Source organism: Dysidea avara, chromosome 11, assembly GCF_963678975.1.
Source record: "Dysidea avara chromosome 11, odDysAvar1.4, whole genome shotgun sequence".
Classification (NCBI taxonomy): domain Eukaryota; kingdom Metazoa; phylum Porifera; class Demospongiae; order Dictyoceratida; family Dysideidae; genus Dysidea; species Dysidea avara.
Window position 1 is genome coordinate 26988905 of NC_089282.1, and position 24042 is coordinate 27012946.

A 24042-nucleotide genomic window follows, 5' to 3' on the forward strand; every position below is an offset into this window, starting at 1 on the left:
TATGCACACAGCTATTAGCTACCAAATCCATTTTCTAGACTTTTGTGAATTTAAATATGCAAAAATTGGATTTTACACAATTTTACAAGTTTCATTCCTCAACAGTTTACCATATATGGTATGTAAGTTAAACCCTCAGCAGTGCCTTCGAATGTCAACACTATAAATTGGTGAATGTAGACATACAGACAGACGGATAGTTTTCAGTTTTATAACAGTGTGTGTAATGTATTAAAAATGAGTTAATTGTTAGTTCCAGTTGACCCATATCCTCCTGATCCTCTTATAGTATCATCCAGTTCATCAACCTCTACTACTGATGGAGTAGCTATCCTCTCTATTATCAACTGAGCTATCCTGTCTCCTTTATGAACTGTATGAGTAGAGTGATCAGTGAGGTATGGTGTAACTGAGGGGTCTGTAACTTGGTGTACAAGATTTCATGGCAGTATTTGAACATTTCGTAGGAAACATTTTTGTGTTAATTGCAGTACTTGAATCACATGATCTTAAGTCCCAAAAACTTTAGATTTCAAAATCAAATCTCTAACAATGCTGTACAAAATTTTAAGAGTTGCAGACTCCTCGTATGAAATCATTATGTTACACATACTGAACTATCATACAGTACTATAGTACTGTATGATAGTACTGTATGATAGTACTGTATGATAGTACTGTATGATAGTACTGTATGATAGTACTGTATGATAGTACTGTATAGTAGGGACCATAAAGGTGTAGGCGTGGCTCATGAAAAAACATCACCCAAAAACAGCTTCAATTCCCCCTGACGACAATGAGGCAGTATTGGTTAGGTAAAACTAAGCCCAAACAAGCTTTCAGATCGACCCAAAATGCTTTCAATAAGTTAATTGCTAAGGAATTTTCAAAAAATTATTAAACAAAATTTTCTACTGACTGACTGATGCCAAAGGCTTGATTTTGTTTGACATTGCTTCAGCCTGATAGGTGCCTTTTGGCATACTGCATTACATACAATGCATTCTTCATGGACTTACCAGTGTCCTCCTTTGTGTCCCATTCATCTTGGCTGACAGCGAAAGGTGTTGATTTGGTGGTAGCACATGATGGCTTCCCTTCATAACGGAAATTGTCTCCGTATTTTTCATAGTAGCTATTTAATTGCAGAGGTGCTTTTTGAACAGTTCTAAATTCGTAACAGGTAGAGCTGGGTGATATCACAATTTCCTACCAATGATATATCACCACCTGAAATATCACGATATTACTAAAAATCACGATGTCCAGTCAGATGAAATTTCAAAATAATGGTGATCTTTTTAAAAAAAATTCGGCTGTAAGTGTTTTCTTGTCTTTAATGCTGTAACTGATGCTGAATGGAGTAACACTATTCTATAAAGGTGATTTTCACTGTGTATGATATTTTCATGGTGGTTTTTAGACTTTGCTTTATTGGTAGCATGATCACTTTAAAGGGACCCTACTAAATGGTATGACTGTACTGTTTGATTATTACTAAGACCACGTCACATACAACCAAGTAATGTGCCAACATGACAACCTAACACTAGGACAAGACATATACAGTGTATAGCTACCATACCGGATGACGGCTTGTCGCTTCATTTCTCCAGATTAGCACCTGTTCAAAAAATATACCACATCGTTGGGTTAGCTCACCTTAAGCTGGTACTAGGTTACCTGATGAGCACAGTGTGGCTGGCGAAACATTCATGTCGTGACAGTGGACCATTGACACTACCAGTTAATCTTGTAACACCCCTCCTTTCACTTCCCCTCTCTCGCACATGCACACCCACAAACCCAAGTCACGTATAAACCCATCACAGAATGTCTGATTCAGAAAATGAATCCTTCAAGGAATCTTATGTCATCTTAAGTCTCCACACCCTCCCCAGACCCATTAATAGGAGACGACTTAACCGACCTTAACATGGATGACATATCACTTATAAACCCCATCCCAACACTACAGAACCGGCTGGCTGCAGAGTCCTCTATAACACCACCAACCAATACTGTGTCCCATAGGATGAACAGTGTGGAACAGTCGAGGAAAGACAGGCTGAAATCCCTGCTTATCCTCAGGGCACCACGACCGGTTGAGGCTGCCCACCAAACCTCCAACAAAAGTTGTTAATAATTTTATGTGCTTTATCAGTGATACAAAGTGTATTTGGTGGAGGACAGCCATTCTTAGCAGGTATTGACCTTTATTATGCTCTTCAACATTGTACCCTACCAAACTGAGAGTGTTCCCCTATCTAACAATATCTTGCTACACCTAGCTATGATCAATCAATGGGACAACCAACTAATAGGTCATGTAACACTTTCACACTTTAGATCAAGGGAACCGCCCGGGCTACATTTCATATGTAGCCCAGCTAGCCAGGCTACATACCAAATGTAGACCGGGCTACAACTGGGCAGTGATTATATAGATGTTGATGCTGAAATCGATTGTGGGGATCGATTAATACTCACGTGATTAGGAGCACGACTTGGATTTTGCCATGAAAACCACTCATACGGAGAGCATTTTGTTATCCTTGCCATCCTGCAAGTTGAAAAATGTTGGGCTAAGGTGAAAACTAGTGCTATAGTTTATTCATTGATCATTTCCACACGTTTTCAAATATGGACATGCTCCCATCATGAAGCTACCACTCTGCACGGAGTAACCACTCTACAAGCAAGCTTACCTGTCTAGGCCTTTAGTGAACTGCGTAGTTTTTCCATAAACAATTCAATAGCACTGATTAAAACATCAAATTCGGGTAACTGAAATTCTCCAAGATATCCCATAATCGAAAATTTTAGGTATGCATATATAACACAGCCAGTGGCTGCACTCGTATTGGCTTGGGTGATTGATTGCCCTGTACAGGCTATCAGCCTAGTAAGTGTTACATATTCGCTGTGCCTAGAGTCATGGTGCTGCTAAAGTCATGGCGCAGTCACCCAGAATTCACACACTAGTTGTATGAAGGTAAGTTTTTGTTGAGTTTGAGGCGAGCTAGGGGTGGTATGAGTCTAGTATTCCCCGAGTATTCGACTTTAGGGGATGCTTCTTGTACTTTAGAGTTAGGGTTAGGGTAAGGGTTCAGGTTTAGTTTCTTCTTTACTGGTGTATAGGATTCTTCATGAATGACATATATAAGGTACAAACTAAGGGAGCAGGGTAGCTGGGACCGCAGTGATACAGTGGTAGGGTGCTGGGATAGAGTAGGGGATGTCCTGGGTTCGAGCCTCGCTTTAACCATTTTTTTGTTTGTTTGTTTGTTTTCTTAGGTTTTTTGTCAAAGTTATTATTTTTATTCATGTGATTGCCGTGACTCTAGGTACAGTCTTACATATTAGCTGTAACACGAGGCATTCAGGCTTTGCCTGATATTAGTGGTGTGCGATATCAGGATTTCGATTTCGATATAATATCGATAGATAATTAGTAAAATATCGCGATATCGATTTGATTTCGATAATTAATTAAATGGTGTGGGAAAATTAATTACGTGGGCAGCCGATGTTTATAGATGTGCTTTAAATGCAATAGATCCACTGAAAACATTATGTAGTACTACTAACAAGCCTAGGAAACTGGTTGATAAGCTTTTAAAATGGTTAAATTGCACATAACTGACCTTTATTTCTAGAGCGATTGCACAATCACAGACCAAAATACTGTAATTTTATCTAAATTTTCTCGATATATCAATTAATCCATAAAATACCAAGATCAGCATTTGCAATATCGAATTCGATACGATAATAATACTGGAAATTATCGCGATATCGATAAATTTTCGATATATCACACACCTCTACCTGATATGTATGCCCTCATGCTCATGTTACAACCATTACATATACAAACAGTGTATGGCCAGTACAGTGTGTGGGTGGAGGAGATGCACATACACAGTAATACAATTTCTAGAGGAATTGACTGGCACATAACCACAAGTGATATATTAGTATGTAACACTTTCACACCTCAGATCAAAGGAATTCCAGAGGATACATTTGCCATGTGTTTACAGGGAGACATCTAAATGTACACTGGTGTATACTGAAATAGACCTTATTCACTGAATTAATTTCATAGCGCTTATATCTCGTTGCGAAGGAGTTGTCCATCAATATTTGCCATTTTCAGTACTAAAACCATAGTAACATCACAATTCTCTGCCAAATTCGCCATTTGCAGTACCATAACTATAGTAACATGATAGCAACCGTTGGTGCTCGCCCAGTTTTAGAACTCAAAATGGTGTCCGAAAAGCTATCACCATGGTAAATAGGGATCCTTGTATGGCTTTGCATGATATCAGAGGGCGCTTACTGTTCTAAATGAATAAGGTCTATATATCACAGGAAAGTGGGTGAGATTTGCTGCAATTGATTTCACTTCTAAAAGAGCAAGCCACTTTGATCAAAGCCAGCGTGGATAAAGTAACGGTACCACCCTCTGTTTGTTTTATAAAATCTCAAACTGAAATCAATTGTGAGAATAAATTAATGCTCACGTGATGATCACCACAAGAAGCACTCAAATGAAGGTGTTTCAGTATCCTTGCAGTTCTACAAGTTGGGAAATGTTACTTAAAGGTAAGAACTAGTCTAACAGTGCATTCACAAGTGTTTCAGCATGTTTTTGAATGCAGACACGCCCGAGGGACATGCCCCACATTACGGATGACACAAGTTAACCACTCTATAACGAAGCTTACCCTCTTTAGGTCTTTAGTATATGTTGTGATTAGTCTTTAAACAATGTGAAAGCATTAAAACACTTGTAAATCCCCTGAAATTAGCCCTACTCAACTTCTCCATGATATCTGTAGGACTTGTCCGTTTATTATAACAATTGTAGCTACAACGTTACTGCCTAACCACAATCAAATCTTTCAGACATGCATATAAAACAAATCCAGTAGTTACACTTGTATTGGCATCAAGGCTATCAGCCTGAATGGAAGTGTCACATATTAGCTGTAACATGGACACTCATGATTTGCCTGATGTGTATTCCCTCAGCCCTCAGGCTGAGGGAATACATATCAGGCAAATCACTCATGTCCATGTTACAACTATAATGCAATCAGTATGAATTCTGAGGGCCTGCTACTGTTGTCTTGATTACCCGACTATGAAGATGTGAGAGATTACACCTCAAATTGTGATAATCATGAACAAGTAATGAAACAGACGTGCATACTGTTGGGGCTACAGAAATGAAATTAAGATTTTCAAACAAAACCATTTATCTTTGATGTCTGAAATAATGAAATGTGCAGAACTCAGATTACAGCTGTACTTAATGGACACTAGTATGGTATATAGTGGACAAGGCTTTGCTAGTGTCACACTAGTGTCCCTTTAATGGTTTGTGAAGAAGACTGGTACAGCAAGTTTCCTTGGTTGTCCTGTGACATTTATTCTAAAGTCCTATAACTGCTTCATTGTTTATACTGTGATGAACTATTCAGCAATAAACAGTAATTATATGGCTTCTTTTAGCATAGCACTTGGAGCCCTAAATGGGTTGAGTAGGGTAGAAATTCTCATACTGGTGGCTAGCCATCCTATAATTGTATCTATTGTACTAGTAGTTAATAGTGTAGTAACAAAGAAACTAGGGCTGGGACGAATATTGAAATTTACCTTCGAATATTTGCTAATAAAATGTTCGAACATTCGAAGCTTCGGTGTTAGCTGTCAAGTTACAGGTTTTCTTATATTTATGCACATCCTTCTTAAGTTTTATCTTTCTAAACCTATTTAATAAGTTTGTAAGCATTTGGAAAGTGCATAGCAGCAGTACTGAATGACGTAATCGATCGAATGCAAATGGGCGTGTCCGCTATACTGCAATCATGCACAGGTAAACACCGAAAAATGACTAAAAGTATGTTTTCCATGTATTGTCTATCACTATATAAGGTATTTTAAGGCTGTAACTATGGTAGCAAGCTGAACTGCAATAGTTTAAAAGTGGGCGTGGCACACGAAGAGACGAACGTTGATCACACAAGAGGAATAAGCTGCTGCAATAAAGATAATGACGTTTATTTGTAATTCTTTCGTAGACTATAAGTGCATTACGAAGCTTCGAAGGATACTTTTATAATTCGAAGTTTACTTAACCTTCGAACCCACGAAGCATTCGAAGCTTCGTCCCAGCCCTAAAAGAAACTGGGAAGTTTATTACAGGAGAGGATTAGCTCCTACCTCAAGATACTCTAATAGGACAGTCATATACTCCAATAGAGGGTACACACACTCCTACACTTGTAAAGACACACACGTTATTGTAACAACATTAAATTGTTATGACAATTTCCATTATGGCACAGCAGGGATATAACACTTCTTATTGTTTTACTGTGATTTAATATCATGGACTACTCCAGCTTGTTTCAGTACTTTTATCAATGTGCTATGGTCCCTGCTCTAGTTGAAAATTCCAAAAAATTTTGTGTACTTGTTTGTTAAACGAAATTATTATGACTGGTGAACCCACGCATACCACATCAAAGAAAGAAATGGTGCCGCATGTCCCAGCTATCAATTATCATTTGAAAAGTGAAGTATCCATTACATTTCATTGTCAGCTATGTTCAACCATTACTAGTGCTGGACAATATCACGATATTATCGTATATCGGGATATTTACATCTGATACTGTGACTTACTGTCTTCAAATTGCAATGTCGTATTTCAGTGATTCTCTGTATTTAGTGTAATTCTGCTTATTTACACATTTATACAATTCTTTGATGGAAGTGCTATATCCCAAGAAAAGTGCTGGTTATTTCTTGGAAAATATTGCTATACCACCTTAGACTACAACAAGTTTGATACTGAAATTTGATTGGCTGAAAACGTGGTCTCTAAATCTCGTAGAGCCACGGTCATGTCCAATAGAGACCACGCTCTGAGGCGATACGAAACACGATAATTACGCGCCTGTAACATTGGCAACGCATGGGTGTTTAAATGGCTAGTAACAGCCGTACTGAATTAGAGGGAGGTGTAATGGGCTTGTTTGTACTAATCAACACTACATTACTGGCTTACAAGCAGCTGTCGAGGCACAACAACAGCAACAATGAGTTGTAGTCCACTCGCTGAGTCCAGTACTTCGATACATAGCACGCGCCTGTAACATTGGCAACGCATGGGCGTTTAAACGGGTAGCAACAGCCACGCTGAGGTCCCGCCATGTCAGGGAGGTGTAGAGGGCTTGTTTCTAGTAATTAGCCATACTTTTCCTATTTACAAGCAGCTGTCAACTCAAGGTACAATAACGAGTTGTAGTCTAAATAAGTTAGACGTCAAGAACCACTGGGTTCTACGGGATTTAGAAAACCCTCAGGCCCTTAGTAACGCCCTCGCTGCGCTCAGGCGCTACAGCCCAGGGCCTTCGAGTTTTCTAAATCCCGTAGAACCCTGGTTCTTGACATCTAACTATTATTTAGAGGGCAAACATAGCCACCATTTTACACCACAGTAACAAACTCGCTGGTGGGATGTGCCTTTTGTAGTTTTGATGAATGTCTGCCTTCTGCATTTTGCCATTCCTTTTATCTTAAATTAAATGGTCATCTTCTTCATGGAAACCATACCAAGGCATGAATTTTCCCTAACATTTCCTTGAAGGAGCTATTTAGATGCCGCAAAACTATTTTAGGTGCTTAACAGACTGTAGTACCTAAGCTGTGATTTTAAAACAATTGCCACACCCCTTCAACAATCAGAACATTCCACAACAATGATCTAGCTCCGTGGGAAAACAAGGCATTATACCACATCCATTACCTTGATCTACTCCATAGCTGAGTGGTGAGATTGAGATACTCTAATACAATAGTCACACTTGTATGTCATAGCTATGCTCTAGTAAAAAGTTAACAAACTAGTGCAATTAATTTTAAAATGATAAAGTAGGGTTCCAGGGATAAAACGTAGTGAAGCAAGAGATGATGGTGACTAGGAGGGAAAATCCCTAGCTACTTGGCATTGTATGTGGGAAAATTCCTACAATGCCAAGCAGTTAGGGATTTTCCCTCAAAGCTACCATCGTCTCTTGTTTTACTGCCTTTTATTGCTAGAACCTTACTTCATTTTTAATATTTTATTGCCACTAGTAATATCACATGACTTCTCATGTTGGGGCTGTGGATGAAACTTATTTTTAGTTACTGTCTTAAAAATATGTTTTGTAAACTTTTCCCCTTTGTCAAAATAGTTAGCTTAAGCCAATTTTATAATTTCAATAAATGGCAGCATTTCAGTGTTGACAAGTTAGCTAGCTAGTTCATGCTGTATTTTATAGTGTACCAAGTGTTTAGCAGGAGTTCATTAGCCCATAGGGCAAGGAGTATACAACTACCAAATAGCGAAATCTAAATTAACGTAGGCGATCCACTGTCATAGCAACCCTGTATTTAATAATAGTAACTATCTATTTATTCAATATACCGTATACAAGTATATTTATTTTTTCTTTGAGCGAGAATGGCAGATAAAGAGCCCTGTACGTCTTCTCAGGTGAAACGGCCCTCCTCTCAGATAGATACTCCTAAGAGACCAAGGGTTACGTGAAATACGGTTGAAATAATTCTGTATAAGGCAATTTTATTTATAGTAAAGCTCGTTGCCATGCCACTACTCCTACGTTAATTTAGATTATGCATTTTGTACTATCGGTACGGTCGTTGTATACTCCTCGCCCTACGGGCTTATGAACTGGTGTTTAGGGACAATTTAAGTAAACTTCTAGGATGTATGTACTTAATGAAATAAGGACATCTTGTTAATAAAGTGTTACTATTAGAAATGCACAGATACAACAAAATTATGGATTATATAATGTATTGCAGTATGGTGTGTGGGCAGATCATAGGCTACCACCAGTGTTACAAATAATTGTAACATGGCTAAGTACCTCATTTTGGCCACACAGTCTGGCCACTAATTAGTTCAAAGACTTCAAACGAAGCCAAACATCAGACCAACACAGGAAGTCACAATACAAGGTTAATACATCAAGGACTGACAAGGAGGTAAATTGCTCTGGAACGAATGAACACACAACACTGCACTCATCTCGAATGGGAAGCAGTACAACCGCTGGGCTGAACCGATATCTGTATATCACACGCTCATTTGCCAATAAATTAAGCTAACCAAGACTAATATAGCACTGTACCACTCAACAATCAATATCAGACTTCAGCTACACCCATCTAAATGATGCGGAAGCAGTACAATGGCTGGAGTGATTGACATCAATGATGGCACCTCACGCTCCATAACAAAACATGCTACCAATAATAAACTAGAATTAACTAACCATCAAGACAGCAATTAGTGAGTAAAATCGTTCCTTGTACACAGCACTCAGCTATAGCCAATATTAGCTTTGTGTTCTTGTTCCTTCCATGTTACAAATAGGCACCTTTGATCTGCACATGCGCCATACCATAAATCAGTTAGAACACACCCATGAGGTTTGTGTGTGTATGTGATTTGTAAACATAACATCTGAGGGCCACAGGCCCGAAGGTGGAGTTGTTTACAAATCAGATACAAACCTCATGGGTGTGTTACAACTATTACTAATTATATTGGGGTAGTTCAGTGCTGTATCCTGGCCACACAGTTGTGTCAGCAAGTTAACCTACACTTAGAAAGCAGCACAAATAATTCTCTTTGATGTTGACACAGTTAATGAGGTGACCAAACCGCGCCCTTGGGTTGTCAACCCTACTATAAACCTCCAGTGGGTATCTAACATACACTTACATCCCAGAGCGTGGGAGTATCAAAGCGCCGCGCTGGGTTATAACTACCATACAGCTAGACAGAGCGGCGCTGCTACTGTACGATATCACCCAATGATAACTTACTTATCACCCTGTTGTGGAGCCACTCAGTCTCTTTCGTGACATCATAATAACCGCAAATGACATTGTTTACCAATGGAACAAAGAGCCAAATAAGGAAATATTGATACAAAACACACCAATACAGCATTTAAAACTAGCTAAATCTTACAAGAAAACTATTAATCCTTTACACAATAACACTACAAGTTACCAATACGCCGGATAGTTTAACAAATGTCAAGAATAGTCCGTGACGATTTTCGCTCCAGCAATCACTCCCAACGGTCACTATGGTGAAGAACTAACTTCCTCTAGCTTCATCGTTCTATCTCGGACTATGGTAACCACTTGTTGGTCTTTATTTTTCTCTTGCACACCACGCGACACCACTATACCAACTTCTGACGAAGGCGAATTGTACGTGGAACCGCTGCTTCATAACAGCGCCCTTCACTACAGTTTGTAGGCAGTATGTAAGGTCTCTCTTGTAGCTACGAAGTAGAATCTCCACACAATTCGGACAAAATCTTGAGCACAGTGACAGGAACTCAAACCGGAACTTAATTTACTATCTGTAAACTTCTGCGCACTCCCGCGCAATGGGATATAAAATAGTTATATCCCGTATACTCGGATGATATCATTGTTATTACACTCGTCCTCCGCCTCGGACTTGTGTAATAACAATGATATCACCCTCGTACCGGGATATAACTATAACTAATTCAGCCTCAATTAGTGGAGACCCCATTTTCATAGTTATTATATTAGTTTACACTATCATCATGGCTCTTGTAGCTATTAGCTTTTACTGTTGATCAAATATCAGTTACTACTCAATGGTTGTCGGTTGTTAAAAATATACTAAAGAAGTGCAACTAAGCCTCCACCATACATAAAGTCAGTCCTCTGTTTCCCGTCTACTGCCCACATCTTGCTCCAAATATTTCATTATTCTGTATTCTCCATTATTTTCCTTGTATTCTGTACAGGGTCAGTAACAGCCATCTTGTAACAGTGTCAGCAGTGTGATCAAGTTGGTACAAACTCACATTTGTGCTATTGTTAACAAGGAAGGTACAACCTTAAGCGTGTTCTTATGATAGTGCCAAGCAACAATGGCTTGAAAAACTGCCAATCTTGTAATGGAAATGGACTGCCCATAGGCAAATACGCTTGAGTCCAGGACGGGAAACAGAGTGTTTATATGGAGTGGCCTAATATACCCTTTTCAGCAGGAGTATAATAATGCCTCAATGTGAGGCAGGTAGTGAGTGAGCTACTCACTGATGTATGATGACGTCTTGTTGAGCACATGTCTTGTTTAACTGGCAAGACACCTGACACTCGAGTGCAGGAGCACACAGAGCTACCCCTCCACATGTGCTTACATAGCACTTATTAAATGGATTTTAAAGCACGGGTATTAAATAGATTTTGAAATAAGTGCTGGAGACATCATTTGGGTATGGACTTCTGTGCAAAAACCTGTTATATACAGATGTATTTTAAAATTGTCGCGTCCGTGTCCGCCTTTTCCAACTACCTGCCACAAAATATCAACAAACTTTATTAAATATTACAGCATTTGTAAGGCTGCTCTCCAGCTGTAGTATAACATTCTGAGTTATCCAGACACAATGTCCAGACAATAATAAAGTGAACTGCAACGTTGACTGGAAATTGTCTGGTTGTCAAACGTTGTTTGAGCTCTGTACAGTATAGCAGAAAATTTTGGCAGAAGATTTTGGTGAATTGATCTTTAACAGAAATTGGCAAATGAATACACCACAGTACATTACTAACCCAATTTAGATACCACAAATGACGAAAGTTTGGCAAAAGATTGAAGCCTGTCTTGTACTTCTGTACTGGGATAAAACTGTATGGATCTAAGATGGCAGTAAGACTGTCAGCTTTTTTCCAAAGTTTGTTTCATTTCTCTGCTTGAGAATCATTGCTTGGCATAGCTTTCATTGTGATATGGTCTGTCAAAATCGAAATTCGTCTTTTGCAGTGAAAGGTAAAGTGGATGGGAGAACTCAAAACAAATTGAGAAACCACAAGTGAAACAATAAAGCCGGGAGTTTAACGTGTGACAAAGCATTAGCTCTAGCTTCACAGGCTGAACTCTCGACTGAAATATCATTCAATGTGAGATGTATAGCTTTGTAATGTACCATTACACTGGAAAGGGTAGATACATGTGCCTACAGATCCAGAAACACCTAATTTTCAAAAATTTCCTTGGTGGGGGGGGGGGGGGGGGGGGGGGCATGCGCCCAGACCCCCCTAGAAGCAGAGTGTGCTTCATACACTGTGTGGTCACCCTTAGCAAAATCCTAGATCTGCCCCTGGAGTCTGCCTCACCTATTTAAACTTTCTGGTTATGCCCCCGAGAGTGTAAGCCTTGGCATATTTTTGGAGACATACAGTAACACTATTAAAGTCACAACAATCCAAAATGGTATATGCAAAAAGTTTGATGTAAAAACTTTTGTAGATGAGTGACTATGGAATGATTCAGAGGTAAGTTTTTGTAGCTAGGCAGTTATATAATAGCCAATTATTTGTATAATGAGGCCAGGATTACTTGTTTCTCATACACAAAAAAATTGGATTTCCATGAGGGTGGGAGGTCATTTTTCATTATTCATTATTAAAGAAAATACTCCAAATCAAGCTGTCTGTTACTATAAAGGTTAGCTAAAGTCTCTTAAGAACTAGTACTTACACTTCACCATCATTTCTGAGGTGCAAGTGATATTTGCTGCGGTAGGGTTGGGAAAAAGCTTCGAATATTTCGTGGGTTCGAAGATTAAGTACAGTACTGCTCAAACGCAACGTCGTCTTGCAAAAGTGTGAGCGATCAATAACTCACTAATTAAAGGGCATGGCACCTGTTTCGCTCACGAGTATTCATCCTGTTTCATTTGGGATGAACATTTGCAAGTGAAATGGGTGTCACACCCCTTAATTAACGAACTGTTTAATCACTCACATTCTCGCAAGGTGACGTTGCTTTTGAGCGGTACCGTAAACTTCAAATTATAAAAGTTTCCTTCAAAGCCTCGTAGTCTACAAAAGAATAAATGTTACCACTTGCAATCCATCGATCATGTCAGGTACTGCTGCTATTTCAACGTATTAAATAACATTAGAAATATAAAACTTAAGAAGGATGTGCAAAATACAAGAAAACCTGTAACTTGAAAGCAAACACCAAAGCTTCAAATATTTGAACATTTTATTTAGCAAACATTTGAAGGTAAAGTTCAATATTCATCCCAGCCCTATTTGCTGTGCTGTAATATGATAGCCAGTCTTCTTAGCTCCAAAATACATGTGCACGTGATTGATAACAGCAATAATGAAATTAGAGGAGGTGGGTTAAAAAGGGATACAGGCAGGGATGAGAAACAATTAATCCAAGTTTGTCTGGGGATTTGGAAGTTTGAACACGAAAGGTGATCTATGCAATCTACTAAAAAACTCAAACAAAACAGAACAACCAAATACATTTGTACCTATGGCTGTGCATACTGAACTTTTAATAGACGATATGCACACTTTATTACTCGAACGAAAAATGATCAATTAAGTGTAGATGGCGCAAAACTCGACAGTATCTTAAAAGCGGAAGTCCCATACTTTTGTATGGGACTTCCGCTTTTAAGATACTGTCGAGTTTTGCGCTGTCTACGCTTAATTGATCATTTTTCGTTTGAGTAATGCACCTATCAATGTCACGCCCCGCCTACCCCAGGTCGGGCAGAGGTGGGGATTGTTGGGGATTTGCAAATGCGAGAATGCAAATTCCCCACCCCTGGGGACAACTTTGAGTTACGAATCCCCTACTAATTATCCCGGGAATCACAGCAGTATGGAAAAGTACAGATATTCATGTTGCAAATGCCCCTACCCTGGGGACAAGCTTGGGTGACAAATCCCCACCTGCTACCCGACCTGGGGTAGGTGGGGCTTGACATTGATAGGTGCATAATAAAGTGTGCATATTGTCTATTGAAGTGGCAGCTACACTAGACTACTACAATAATCATCACTTACCATTATAATCCATTTTGGACAAGTTAAACATCACTACCCCAACACACCCCCTGTAGTCTCGGTCTATTACTCCAGCTATAACAGTACCACGTGAGCAACCAGTAACCATGGTAACATTATTACCTCCCGTATCCAGGTGATGTTTCCAAGCTAAACTCGACCTCGGAGCTATAGTAACACGGATTAATAAACGGTGTGTTGCTAATAATCTATGTTACCAATTCTGCCGTAACATCCTTCAGGAATTGCCACTGCGATATCCGTCTTCACCAGAGCCTTCCCTTCAGCAGGAACCATGAGGTCGTACGCGCTACACGCGAGTCACGACGTACGCTATATTATCATAATTCAACACGACCACACCTGTATAAGTCATAACCCGCTGCTTCATCTGAACATCGTTTAGGTAGTGTTGCGTTACTGGACAATTTCTTACAGTACAGAACTAAACGTCCAGTCATTTTGTCCGCCTTTGATTATTCGCGCCAATATCACGTGATGAGTTGGCAAGCTACCAAGCACGTGACTACCGTACCAGTATTTGTCTCTCGGCTACTGTTCTCTGGCAAGCGTGTCTAGTTGTTAACTGTGTTTAGTTGTTAACTGTGTTTAGTTGTTAACTGTGTTTAGTTGTTAACTGTGTTTAGTTGTTAACTGTGTTTAGTTGTTAACTGTGTTTAGTTGTTAACTGTGTTTAGTTGTTAACTGTGTTTAGTTGTTAACTGTGTTGTCATGTGTGTTATTGCATACAAATTATCCTTTTTCCCATCAACCATCAAATTATGGAACCAACTCCCTGCTGATGTAATTAATTCCTCTACCCCTAATGAGTTTTGTAATAACTTAAGTAACTTTTATGATCACACCTGTGCGTTATAATCTTTTGATTGCTGCACAGTAATCAAAAGATTATAACGCACAGGTGTTTTTTTTTTTTGTTGTTTTGCCTTGCCATGCCCACAGTGTAGTCCTCTACTTTTTGTGTTCGCATGCTGTCCGAGGTTTCACATGCCTATTTGTTTTGTTGTACATCTTTTCATCACAATTGTCAATGATGGTTCTCTCTCAATATAAATAAATAAATGAATTGGTGTAGGTGGTATCGCACGTGAGAGGCGACTATGCTAGTCTCGCGTAGCCAGACCCTATTTCTCCGCACGGCGCTTATCGATTGGAAATTATTCAGGGCAGGCCTTATAATTTCCAATCGATAAGCGCTTTGGCTACGTGAGACTATAGTATGTTCATGTTGAGCTGAATCCTGAAAAACAGCTAAAAATTAAAAGTGCTGGATCCTCCAGCAGTATTTGGAACTATTCATAAATATCACACTAGATCTTCTCAGAAATTTATTCAGCCAGCATTTTGTAGACTATCCTCTACTAAGAAACTGTTTAGACATGAGTGGCACACTAATTAGGTTAAGTACCTATGTATATATTGTAGCTTATATATTTTTTGTATTTTGTCCTTCCTTGCCATGCCCACATTGGTTCCATTCATGGTCCTGATTGTGGTTGCCATGCCCACATTGGTTCCATTTATGGTCCTGATTGTGGTTGCCATGCCCACATTGGTTCCATTTATGGTCCTGATTGTGGTTACCATGCCCACATTGGTTCCATTTATGGTCCTGATTGTGGTTGCCATGCCCACATTGGTTCCATTTATGGTCCTGATTGTGGTTGCCATGCCCACATTGGTTCCATTTATGGTCCTGATTGTGGTTGCCATGCCCACATTGGTTCCATTCATGGTCCTGATTGTGGTTGCATGTTGCCTGAGGATTCACATGCTCACACTTTTGTTTGTTGTACATAATTTTATTTTCATCAATCATGATGGTTTCTTCTCTATTAGCTAGTCCTCAGCATAGCTGGTGGTGTGTTACTAGTTGAATACACAACAACTAGTTTGTTGTCTGGTTAGTTAATAGTTTTATTAGTGTAGTTAATGGGTAATTCCATGTCAAATCAACCAGGAATTTAGGGTTACCTCTCGGAATTTGACGAAACTTGGTGTGTTTGTACTTTGTAGTACCTGTGGTGCTTATCACTCATGCAAATATTTAGATCCATGCACCCCATAATAGTTTCTGATTTATGACCACAAATATTTTGAATATTTCATGAAAAATTGGTCCATCTGTAGTTATAAAATCAACTGTATTGTGTAAATATTTTTAAACACAATTTTCACTGATGGAAGACTGTTGATTGACCTTTCCAGCCATCCCTAAATTATGGGATATCTACTTAATTGTGGTTCGAAAGTACTGTATTGGAAACTTTAATCCTTTATTATTTTAAAAAATGCTGTTTGAAATTTTTCGAATTTTGTGAATAATGATTGGGTCATTGTCTATATTAGATAAAAATTTTGTGGTGGGACCACAATGGGCTCAAGAGATATAATGAATTATGTTGTGGTATGCAGTGGAATTTTGTAGTCTATTATTGCCATATGGGAGTGTACACCTCCAATAATCACTTGCAACAAAGCCATGCCAAGTTTGTCTTACAGAGTGAAGATGTCTAGGTGCAGTGCAACCTGTATTAGTGACCACCTGTATTGAAAGACCATTTATGTGATGCAGTAAATTTTACTTTTGTAATTGGATAGCACCAAAGTATCAACCCTTTCTAGCAAATCCAAAAAATGGTCCTAATTAGACACATGGACTTTAAATGAGATCACCATGCATCCACAAACATGTGAATGTTGTACCATCTCTTCAGAAATACTTTATTAAGTGATATCCTGCCATAGTGCACCTACATACATAGCCCCACTGCACACTATTCAAGTTACATACATGGCTACATACGTAGGTACAACAGACCTCCTCAAAAAGGATACCCAGGAACCTTGATAGCCAGGATATGTTTAAGTATTTTGCTGCATTCATGCTTTAAAGATCAGTACAGGAAAATGTGGTCAAAATGTTTACATCCTGTGTGAGTATGTTCATGAATTTATGATTTGATCTTCAAAGTGGTCATGAGTATAAAGTAATTTAGTTTTCACACATTGAGGTACAACTAATGCCTTGTATACGGTAAAACCCCTCCATTCCTAGTTCCATATAAAGTGCTCATATTACAGAAACCACAGAAGCATCTTGGTCCAAATGTATGTGCACCATTAGTAGGGGCAGATCCAAGAGGGGTGCACCATGACCAGCATAGTAGGTAGCTATATAAAGCAGAAGTAGAGAACCCTGGAGCTACAGGTATCTTATGACTGAAAATTATGATGTAGGTTTAGTTTTAAGCACAAATATCTAATAAATCATGCTTTCTAAGTAGTGAAGAACTGTAGGGATCATGCAGTGACAAGTTCAGTTACAAATCCAAAGTAAGTTGTTGTATAGAATGACATGCAAAGAACCAAATGCATTTAAATTCCTAGCAGGCTATTATTATATTATATAGCTGAGTGTACACATGTCCATGGATTAGTGCCACAGATGCAAGTTGCAATTACTGTGGAGGTTAGAGTAATTGACTGAATGCTCTTTTGGAGTATCTCAATCTTCTGTATGACTTTTTGGAGAGGAAGAGGGGCACGTGCCCCCTGTGCCCCCCCCCCCCCCCCCCCCCCCCCTCTGGATCCGCCACCAACTAGAGTGGGAATATAAACAGGCATCCTGCTTGTCAAGGTGTCTAGGTATCCCTTTGAGGAGTTTTGTTGTGTGCATGTACCTATGCAACCACATACACAACTCAAATAGGGATAAGTCCAGTACAGTGGGATTCAACTTAATAGAGAAGGTATTTCTGAAGAGATGGTACAACATTCACATGATATGTTTATGGACACATGGTCGTCAGGTCTGTAATTTAAAGTCAGCCTGTCTAATAAGGACCCATTTTTGGGATTTGCTAGAAAGGGTTGATGCTTTGATACTATACATTAATATCCAACTTCAGCACATGATGGTCTTTCAATACAGGTGGTCACTAATATATATATATATATATTTTATGTCTACGGAAGTCAAATTACTATAAAAGCACATATCAAAACATTTGTATACATGCACTATAGATTATTGAAGTTCCACAGGCCAAGTCAATAGCCAGATCTTGCAATTGTATACGTATTACATCTGTGGTGTGTCGATCTTGAACCACTTAAACACATCACTGCTGAGCGGAGTAAAGAGTAAGAGAGTTTACATCTTATCCAACATAGAGTTTGACTATATAGATGATCCCGTTTCTCAGAAATAAAAGTTGGTCACTAATACAGGTTACACTGCACCTAGACATCTTCACTCTGTAAGACAAATTTGGCATGGCCTTGTTGCAAGTGGTTATTGGAGGTGTACACTCCCATAATGGCAATAATAGACTACAAAATTCCACTGCATACCACAACATAATTCATTATATCTCTTGAGCCCATTGTGGTCCCACCACAAAAATTTTATCAAACATAGACAATGACCCAATCATTATTCACCAAAAATTCAAATAATTTCAAACAGAAAATATAAAGGATTATAGTTTTCAATGAACTAGATATCCCATAATTTAGAGATCACTGGAAAAGTCAATCACAGTCTTCCATCAGTGAAAATTGTGTTTACACAGTGCAAAGTTATAGTAGATTTTGTAACTAGCGATGGAGCAAATTCAGTTTCATGAAATATTCAAAATATCTGTGGTCATAAATCAGAAACTGTGGTGTGTATGGAGCTAAAACTTTGCATGAGTGATAAGCACCACAGGTACTACAAACACACCAAGGTACATCAAAATCTGAGAGGTGACCCTAAATTCCTGGTTGATTTGACATGGAGTGACCCTTATTAGAAATAGTTAGTTTACTGACCTGTTAGCTAGTTAGTGTATTAGGCATAGGTGATTTTAAGGGGGGGCCAAGGCCCCCCCTGTTAAAAAATAACTTTTAAAAAATCTTGGGGAAAAGTTGCTGTATAGATTGGCATTGTTATTTTTAGCATTTTTCATGTTTTTAGAACAAATTTTAGGCTGTTTTCAAGCCTTTAAATTGCAAAAATCCTGCAGCTTCTGGGGGTTGCACCCCCATACCCCCCTGAAAATTCTACTTTATACTATAGCCAAACAACAAAAGTTATGTTGTTCCCTACTGGGCCCCCCCTGTAGGTCAGGTCTAGAATCGCCACTGGTATTAGGTAGGATATTATGTTGTTGGTTGGTCTTGTTGTTAACTGCAGCTGGAGCAGCCATAAAGTGTAAACTGAGAGGTGGAAAGTATTCAATAGGGCAAAACTGTTTTAGGGGGTTTAGAATACTATAGGGGACGCGTCCAGTAGTTGCTGTGAGTAGTCGACTTTAGGGGACACGTCCAGTAGTTACCACGAGAAATTGACTTTAGGGCATCCATCTAGTAGTATTAGAGTTAGGGTTAGAGTTCAGCTTTGGTTTCTTCTTCACCTTAAGGTTACGTTCTTCTTACTATATATAGCTTACTTTGTGAGTCACATTTATAAGATAGAAAAGAAGGGAATCAAGGGAGCTAGCAGCAGTAGCACACTGGGCTATCACACTGGGATCCCGGGTTTGATCCCCATCAGGATTGCACTCTTTTTTTTGCCTTTTTGGTACCTTTTTTTGTCCAAGTTTTATAGGGATATGTGATACCCGGGAAAAAGGGATGCGGGCGGGGATGAGAAACAATAATTATTAATCAAGTTTGCCTGGCCTTAATGGAAGTGACACAAAATTTTCATTATGGCTATTTCCTCCTAATTGATTTGTAAATCTGCAAAATTTTCATTATTGTATTAGTGAGTTTGTTGAAGTGTCTTGCTCAAGGTTTTCAGCCATAATGAATAATAACCGCCCGCCATCAGCATTTTAGGAAATGTATGAAATGACAATCAACTTAGTTTGGTGTTAAATAAAACAATTCTTATTAATTTTACAATAAAATAACAACATGTGTGTGGCGGGATAATAGTTGTAAAATAGTACAACAACATAAACTAAACTGAACTACTAAAAGTGTTACCAGGACTTAACTGTTAGCTTGTCTTGTATTTCTTGACTTCTTCTCTTTGTGTTGATTTCTTGTTCTATTGATCTAATCCTGTCCTTAATTGCTGGAGGGTAAATGGAAACAACTAGCTCTTGTACCGTATTATTGCCCCTCAGGGCTTGTAATATCCTTATCATAGCTTCCCCACTAATGGGGTTTTCTCCAGCTCCACTAGTTATTCGTTGGCAGTTAATGATGTAGCAATGTCCTCAGCCACATCATCAGTAATGGCGTTAAAGCTAATGTAGAGCACCTTCAACTTGTTAGTATCTTTCACTACAGTGAATAGTGTTCTTGCTGCAATGGAGGATAATGAGGTATTAAACATGATCAGTCTTGTTAGCATAGAGGAGGGATGGGTCAACATGGTGTAGAGCTCTTCACTCTCCCCAATTGTGTGGTTACCACTAATCACCAACACTTCTACTTTGCAGTTGAGGACGATGTCACTGGTGAAGGAGGAGGATGAGCTGGTGAGGCCATTAAGGTCCAACCACAAGTTGTTGGTGGTGACGTCACAGTTATTAAGGTACTTGTGGATGGTGTGAAGGCCACGATCTCGGATATAGCAGTTGGACAAGTTGAGCTTCACCCACTGCTTATGGGAAGAAGAGGTGAGGAAGAGTGACACACACTCGATATCAATAGCTGATAGGCTAGTGCCGCTAAGATTGATTTCTTTGTTATTGAAGATTTCTGCCTCTTCGATGGATTTACACTGAGCGCCCCGATTTACACATCCTGTCATCTCCTGCCTCCTTGAAACATCGATACAGGCAAAGACATTTTAACTGATTGTCAAGGAATTTGCTGGAAATGGAGATCTTATTGTCTCCACCAGACAGGAATTGTTTAAAAGAAGATCGTTGTCCCTTCGTGAGTGTGACGTAAATAAAGAACATGTTCGCGTGAAGATCGCTCCAGAATTGCTTGCGAAGGAGATGAAACTCTTCGTCCGGTGGAAGGTGAGTTATAATATAGTTAGCCGCTAGGTATTCCTGAATAGTGAGGTGGAGGAAGTTAAATGTCGTTGTTTTCCCTGTAAGGCTAAAATGTTGTACAGCTTGTAATAGCCCGAAACCATTAGTCCCCCCAGGGGTAGCTACCATGTCTCGACAAGCTGCTTGAATGTGTTCAGACGTAAATATCAGTTTGTTATTGTTAAGGGCCTCAAGTGAGAACTTGGCTAGTTGCTTTACTATCTTCTTGTAGGGCTCCGGCAGGGTTGTGAGATCAGTGATGGTGTCAGGTAGAGAGTGACCAGACTTGGCGAGATGTCGACGGATGGTTTGAAAGATAAAATGATGATGTAATTCAGTGGAATTATTGGAAAGGGGAATTCCCTATTGGTAGAGGAATAAGAGGATGGTCATATTCAATGGAGCAAATCAAATATTACTGATAGTTGGGTGATGGTGAAGATACTGGGTGAGCTCTTTGATTTGGTGGGGGTTTCCCTTAACTGACTGTTCAATGTAGTGTTGTTGTTCCTGTTCAGTGAAGCCCAAGATGTCCCTGACAACTGCTAGTTTCCTAAGACTCACTGAGCATGTGGACGAGATGACACTACTATACCACAAAGAGGTAGTACTTTCCGATTTAAAATTTTAGCAATTAAATTGCTCTTTTGTAGGTCCCCTGGAAATTCATCATAACCATCACAAATAAATGTGATGTCTTTCCCACCATTTGCAAAAAGGTAGTCACTGCAAGCTGTTGAAATTTCCTTAGCTTTGTTATCTCCCTCACAGAAAAGACAAAGAAGATCACTGATTGATGTAACCCGCCAAATGTTGGGATCACGCAGACAAACCAGTAACACTATTTTAAACAATGTTAATAATAGTGTCTTTCCCCATTGACATGCAATGTGTTTTAATAAAAAAGATTTGCCTATGCCAGGTGCACCTTCGATTAGTACAAATCTTTTTCCATCACTCTCCTCCAATGGGGTTAGGATTTCTGCAACTTGTTTAGTTACAGTGCTGGTATTGAGGACATGTTGTAATGTCTCGTGGCTGCCTAGCTTACGATGGTGTTTGGGAGCTAACTGACCACTAGCTATTGAGTCAATGTCACCTGTTTGGGTTAGCTTGGCCATTTCCTTATCTTGTTCTTTAGTACGCTGCTCTTGATGCTGGATGAGAACTAGTGGTGTATAATCCTTCGGTTGATCTGGTGGCCATGTGTCTTCATCAACACTGTCTTGTGCATGTGAATTAATCATGGCCACCCTCTGGGATAGGATGGAGACTTCTACAGGATAAACAGTAGCTAATGTGGAGTACACTACAGTACACTTCACCTTTGACTGGATCAGTGATAGTCGACTTGTCCATGTTGAGTTTGGGTTCCACTTGACCTAACCAAACAAAACATGTCATAACTAGCTACTAGCAATAGTTACTGTACATATTGTAACAACACACAATACATGTACAAACTATATAGTTACCTCTAACTGGACCACCAGACACTGCTGGTGACTCAATGGCAGTAAACAATTTCACCCATGAAGCAGTGGTGTCCACCCTCAACCACTCTGAGAACATTTCATTACAACAGTCCCTGACACTGTGTGGGTTGTCCTTTCTGATGGCTCTCAGTTTAGCATCAGTCAGACCCAGTTCTACTCCTATCTCCCTCCAGTCTGCAGCATATTGTGGTGTGACGTGTTGCTGGAGGTCTCTGTGTTGGAGTGGTGGACACTGTTGACAAAAAAAATTCATTTAAAATTTCACATTTACTAGGTTAAACAAAACCTTTGTCAAGATTTCTAAACTGTTCCAGTCCTTGATCAACAGTAGCCATTGAGAATTAAATTTCATAAAAAGGAGTAACGCTAAAATCTGACATAAAACAATTCCATACTAGTAAGACTGGCATACCAGTTACTTTCGCTCGTAACCAATCGAGTGATTTAACAATGAAAGAAGTGCTAACCAGCCATGCCCTATACAGTGTGCAAAATTCACCAATGGCATTTGATTCCCATTTTTAAGGGCGTCTGGATTCAGTGGAATGGAATGGTACTTTGGTAATTTCAATTGGTGGTCACCTCTTTATAAAGACCACCTTCTAACAAAGACCACCTCTTTAAAGACCGTTTTAACTTTAATGTTTAAATGTTGTTTTAGAGTGTATCCCCATAGAATGGTCTTATTGATCAGTTGCATTGTGCGCCACATGCCTAGTGATATCTGATTTGTAATACAGCAATATACCCCATGTAAAAACAGTTTGGCTGTATAAAGTGACGTCCCCATCAAACTAAAAGTAACTGACAAACTAAAGGAGCTATTATTTGGGTGAGGCCAAGAAATGCTGACAAATAACTTGCTATAATTTATAAAAATTTGGTCCATCATCATTCACTCGTACAGTCTTGCTGCATTCCTAATTAATTCCCTGTAACTCTAATTGGCTAGTAATTTATTATTATTAGCACTTTACAGTGACCAGCACTGAAGGTCTGACAGTAACATGTGCTGCAGCCTTAGGATTGCCTAACCTAATTCAAGGACTTAGAACTAGCTGCCTTTTTTCTCCTCTACAACACCGGACTATTGAGAGAGGTACCAATTTACTAGCCAATTAGATTTACAGGGAATTAATACAGTCAGATTGCATAAGTCAATGATAAAGGACCAAGATTATTGTAAATTATACTGAGTTGCCAGTATATATTGACATTCATTTCTAGATATTAGCTCCTTTAGTTGCCAGTTGCTTATAGTTTCGTGGACACATATTTTTTGTATAGCCAAGCTGTTTTTTGTATGGGGTATATACCTATTACTGTATCATAAATCAGATATCACTGGCGCCGGCTTTTCTAGGGGACATAACATGTGGCACACAATTCATCAATAAGACTGTCTTATAGGGCTCTAAAACAACAATTCAGATATTAAAGTTAAATGGTCTTTGTAAAGAGGTGGTCTTTGTTAGAGGTGGTCTTTTAAAAGAGGTGATCACTAATTGAAATTACCTAAGTACCGTTCATTCCATTCCACTGAATCCAGACCCCCCATTTTTAATATG

At 39.1% G+C, this 24042-nt stretch overlaps 1 protein-coding gene and 1 long non-coding RNA gene across 6 annotated transcripts; one reads left to right on the forward strand and one right to left on the reverse strand.

Annotated features, from left to right (window-relative positions):
• Window positions 1–146: 146 nt before the first annotated feature.
• LOC136238932 (uncharacterized) lies at window positions 147–14495 on the reverse strand. Its single transcript, XM_066029639.1, has 5 exons — window positions 14335–14495; window positions 14190–14281; window positions 14095–14139; window positions 13972–14046; window positions 147–373 (listed from the first exon to the last, which is right to left on the reverse strand). Exons 1-5 carry the CDS (start codon window positions 14430–14432, stop codon window positions 243–245), a joined length of 441 nt encoding a protein of 146 aa, XP_065885711.1. The 5' UTR covers window positions 14433–14495; the 3' UTR covers window positions 147–242.
• On the forward strand, window positions 7290–21925 carry LOC136238934 (uncharacterized). 5 transcript variants are annotated; one of them, XR_010693292.1, is made up of 7 exons: window positions 7290–7311; window positions 20433–20612; window positions 20691–20963; window positions 21211–21426; window positions 21478–21582; window positions 21632–21697; window positions 21750–21925. It is a non-coding gene; the product is annotated as an uncharacterized lncRNA (long non-coding RNA). The 5 variants fall into 5 exon arrangements; XR_010693293.1 differs by lacking the exon at window positions 7290–7311 and adding an exon at window positions 14148–14164; XR_010693291.1 differs by lacking the exon at window positions 7290–7311 and adding an exon at window positions 14445–14536.
• The last annotated feature ends 2117 nt before the right edge of the window (window positions 21926–24042 follow it).

Excerpts from the sequence above, each read along its gene's own strand:
- LOC136238932 (XM_066029639.1), bottom strand. The coding sequence starts at position 14,432 with ATGACTGGACGTTTAGTTCTGTACTGTAAGAAATTGTCCAGTAACGCA. Across the intron at positions 14,282-14,334 it reads GCGGGTTATGACTTATACAG|CGCGTACGACCTCATGGTTC; the intron begins GTGTGGTCGTGT and ends ACTCGCGTGTAG. Across the intron at positions 374-13,971 it reads GTCCAAAATGGATTATAATG|TTCATAAAGGAGACAGGATA; the intron begins GTAAGTGATGAT and ends CTACTCATACAG.